The 4010-nt window shown below is 39.2% G+C and overlaps 1 protein-coding gene across 1 annotated transcript; it reads left to right on the top strand.

Annotated features, from left to right (window-relative positions):
- The first annotated feature begins 594 nt into the window (after positions 1-594).
- Positions 595-4010, top strand: LOC121085678 (fatty acid-binding protein, adipocyte). Its single transcript, XM_040588583.1, has 4 exons — positions 595-742; positions 2023-2195; positions 2412-2513; positions 3778-4010. The coding sequence occupies exons 1-4, from the start codon at positions 670-672 to the stop codon at positions 3826-3828; spliced, it is 399 nt and encodes a 132-aa protein (XP_040444517.1). The 5' UTR covers positions 595-669; the 3' UTR covers positions 3829-4010.

Here is a 4010-nt window from a genome sequence, read left to right as displayed (position 1 = left end):
TCCATCACATAAAAGCAGAACACAGACCTATTGGTCAATTGATTCAGGTGGTACAATGATAAAGAGATTCTAATCAATCAAGGAAGCCATTTTATTGCCTTGCCCTTCTACAGCCACCAGCACCCTTTCTTTCTGCCCCAAAAACCAATTCTTCCTGTAATTCTGTGCCTCTTTGAAGAAAATCTCTGACTGCAGGGGTGCAGAAAACAAACCAAATTATCCCATTGAGCTTTTCAGACCTTACAGTGTAGGAATGTTGCTGTCCCCATTTGATATGGCAGGCTGAAATGAAACAAAAGAGAATGGGAGAGAACATAACCCTCTGTGGGTTGAGCCTACCTTTTTCTTCTGACAGACAATATGATTTAATTATTTGCCTTTAAGGTGGAGTGTTCTTGAATGACAAAAATAATTAAATAAAAACAAGACAGTGATCTTTGAGCTAGTAAGGGCATATGAATAATAACACTATGACCTAGTGGCAAAGGAGGGGTAAGGGGAGGAAGGAAAACACTGGGCACTGGGACTCCCTCTTCATTGGTCATCTTAGAGCATCATGTGGCCAAGGCTTCTTTTTAAGGATAACTTCTGATCTCTCTGAGCTCACACTATTCTCCTGTCCTGCATTTCTGTTTCATCCTGTGGAAGACGTCTCTGTAGCCTGACAAAATGTGTGACCAGTTTGCGGGCACCTGGAAGCTCCTTTCTAGTGAAAACTTTGAGGACTATATGAAAGAGCTGGGTGAGAATTGTTATTTGGAGTTGTATCTGGGACAGGGAAGGAATGCTGATTTTTGAACTTATTCCTTACTTGCTTTTTCTGGCTGTGCTGTTTACCAAGGGGGCTTTAGTCCAACTATTTTGATCAGATGGTCTTAAACTGGAGAACTTGGTTGTTTGAGTTAGTTGTGTCAAGTTCCTATAACATAGAAAAACCTTGACTGGAAAGAATAGTTTCAGGTAAGCCAAGTCTGTGCATGCCTATTTAACAGTATTATAAATGGAAGTAAAACACATCACTACAATATTTGGTGTGTATCTGCTTTTACACTTGGACATACAAAGCGGTGTAATGCTAGGATGCAGCAAGCTTCTCTGTGGCTAAAAGCAGCACACCTATACTTCTTTATATTGCTACTGGACTAGGAGACCAATTAATTGTCATGGCTATTACAGTGAATGAAACTCTGTAGCTGCCTCCAGTGAATATTAACAAAGAGAATTGCATGGATTCATGTAGATACTTGCAAAAGATTTGAGGGATAACACTCTTCTCTAAAGGTGTTGACTTCTTCCTTGGAATTGAAACTGGGCTTTAAAAGGTTTCCGTGTTCTTTTAGTGTGGAGGAAGTATGGGGTAACTTGCACTGATTGGATCAGTACATGCTAAAAAGCTGGGGGGTTATTTGGAGATGAGGGGTAAAATACTCGTTGACACTTATGCAGCATTCAGACAGCTTTCAGTGAGACTCTTGCACTCTTAATCTTTACCCCAGATTTTACTCAGGACATAACCATTGCCAGCTATTTCTTAATCATTTCCTTTTATTCAGCCCAGCCACTGATAAATATAAAAAGTGCCTCTTTTTTTTTTGTTTGTTTTTTTTCTTGTTTGATTGGTTGGTTTTGTGGCTTAGAAAGTATCATATATTTCTGCTTATTTACTTTTAGATACAGTTAGCATGCAAGTTAACATATAAACCACTGCAGTTATTTTGAACAAGTGTATGTACAAATACATGGCATTAAAATCTTGTTTCAGTCTTCAAAATGCTTTTACTATTCTGACAACGACAGAGCAGAGAATTTCCTTACATCATCCCAACTGACTTTGTCTATAGCCGTACCAAGCTAGTGAGATGTTACAAAGGAACTTCTGCAACATAGAATTAATAGAAAATTCAGAAAGTAATAGGGAAAACAGCACTAAATTCTTCCCCCCCCCCCCCCCCACCCCCAATAAATAACAGGAAAACATTGTATAAAGAAAAAAAATTTCATAGTGTTCTGTCTTATTTACAGGTGTGGGGTTTGCTACCAGGAAAATGGCTGGTGTGGCCAAGCCCAACGTAACTATCAGCATCAATGGTGATGTGATAACCATCAAAACAGAAAGTACCTTCAAAAATACAGAGGTGTCTTTCAAGCTGGGTGAAGAGTTTGACGAGACTACAGCAGATGACAGAAAAACAAAGGTGAGTCCAAAACCAGCACTTTCCAAATACATGTCTCAAAAGGGATGGGGGAGCAGGAGGATGGAGTTGTGATTTTTTTTGTCACCCAGTGTAGAAATGCTGCCTTCAAAGGTAAGTGACCTGTGGGTGCTTTGTGCTTCAGTGTTGCTTGGACATAGAAACAGTCTTCTCTTCAGCCCTGATGAAGCAGTCACACTGTCTTATTTTCTTTGGCAGAATGTCATAACCCTAGACAACGGCATACTGAACCAGGTGCAGAAGTGGGATGGAAAAGAGACTATCATAAAAAGAAAAGTGGTGGATGGGAACCTGGTCGTGGTGAGCTCATTTTTGTTATTTAACCACTGAATTCATTGTGCAAAATGAATGTTTGGCAGATGTGTTACACCGGATTCGAACACAGGGAGCGAAAGCTTTGTGCACTTGGTGAGAAGTCTCTCTGAATGAGTCTGGAGTATATATTAAAACTGAAATGTTGTTAAATTTGCAGCACAGTATAGAGATGCCCATTCTCCATTCATAGCAAGACATGATTAGGAAGAGAAAAACAACATCACTGTGAGGGAAATTTTTATATCTCAGAATCTTTAAGTTCTGGACAGTATAGTGGAAGCATTAGCAAAGTCCCTGTTAAGTCCATCAGCACTGTGCTGATGCAAAATACTCTTGTTTATCTCCAGTACAGACTCAACAGCCATCTGTGTGAACCGTACTGTGGATCACCACAACTGTGTCAATAAGATGATGTTATAGAGAAAAAGGAAAAAAAAAAAACAAAAAACCCACACCTGTATCTGTGCTCTGTTGGTTGGTGTTATCTGGTCAGAGTGTTGTGATTGACTTGGTGCCAGTAAGGCACACCTGCAGCTTGGGGCTTCCTGGCTCTGCTCTCCAATTTTAGGAAAGACATTCTGATGAATCTGGAGAGGTCTAAAACTGTGTTCATAAAAAGCAGCTGAGAATCCTACGTGCTATAAAATGATACACATACACAAAATTCCTGAAGAGTTCTGCCCTTCCCTAGGGAAAATTAATATGTCCATAAACTGGAGAAGACCAGAAGAGAACAAATAGAAATAGTTTTTGGTAACGACTTCATTAAGAAAGATTGAAAAAAACAAAGTTTGATCTAACAGAAAAATAGATCAGGAGAGGCTGACACCAGCAGCTGCACATCTGAAAGCTGTGTAGGATTCTGTGAGTAAGTGTTGAGCACATGTGTGTGAAGACAAGACATAGCTGCAAAAGGTGAAAGGAAAAAAGACTAATGCCCAGCTCCAGAGTTCAATACCCTCCATAGAAGTTCTAGGATCCTTCTTTAGAGATCTTTAAGAGGAGATTAGAAAACTCCTGGGGGTCACTGGAGCAGTCCTCTGATGTTCTTTCAGTCCTGTGCTTGTATTTCAGACTGTTTCTGAAGCTCCCAAAACGGAATTTCACTATTTTGGCAATAGGTTTTAGAGGAGGAGAAAAGCACAATTTTTTTCTTACACTGGCTCATAATGTATAAGTAATTCTTTACCTTCGGATAACAAACATTTAATGAGAGTTAAAAGCTAATTAGATTTGCCTTTCTTTCCAGGAATGCACCATGAATAATGTTACCTGCAAAAGAGTTTACGAAAAAGCATGAAGAAACCATCTTCACACAGGACTAATGCTTAAAGCTGGAGAAAAATAACTTAACCAAAGGATAAAACCTCCACAAATCCATTTTAAAGAGAAAAGTACTTTTTACAGATCTATCCCCAAACAGTTACATGTAGTTAGTCTAATTTGTTATGGCTATTCAATAAAATGTTCCGCTTTCTACAA

Source organism: Falco naumanni, chromosome 3 (assembly GCF_017639655.2).
Source record: "Falco naumanni isolate bFalNau1 chromosome 3, bFalNau1.pat, whole genome shotgun sequence".
In the NCBI taxonomy this organism is placed as follows: Eukaryota; Metazoa; Chordata; class Aves; order Falconiformes; family Falconidae; genus Falco; species Falco naumanni.
The sequence above is the reverse complement of the archived record's forward strand: the minus strand, read 5'-3'. Positions and strand labels throughout refer to the sequence as shown.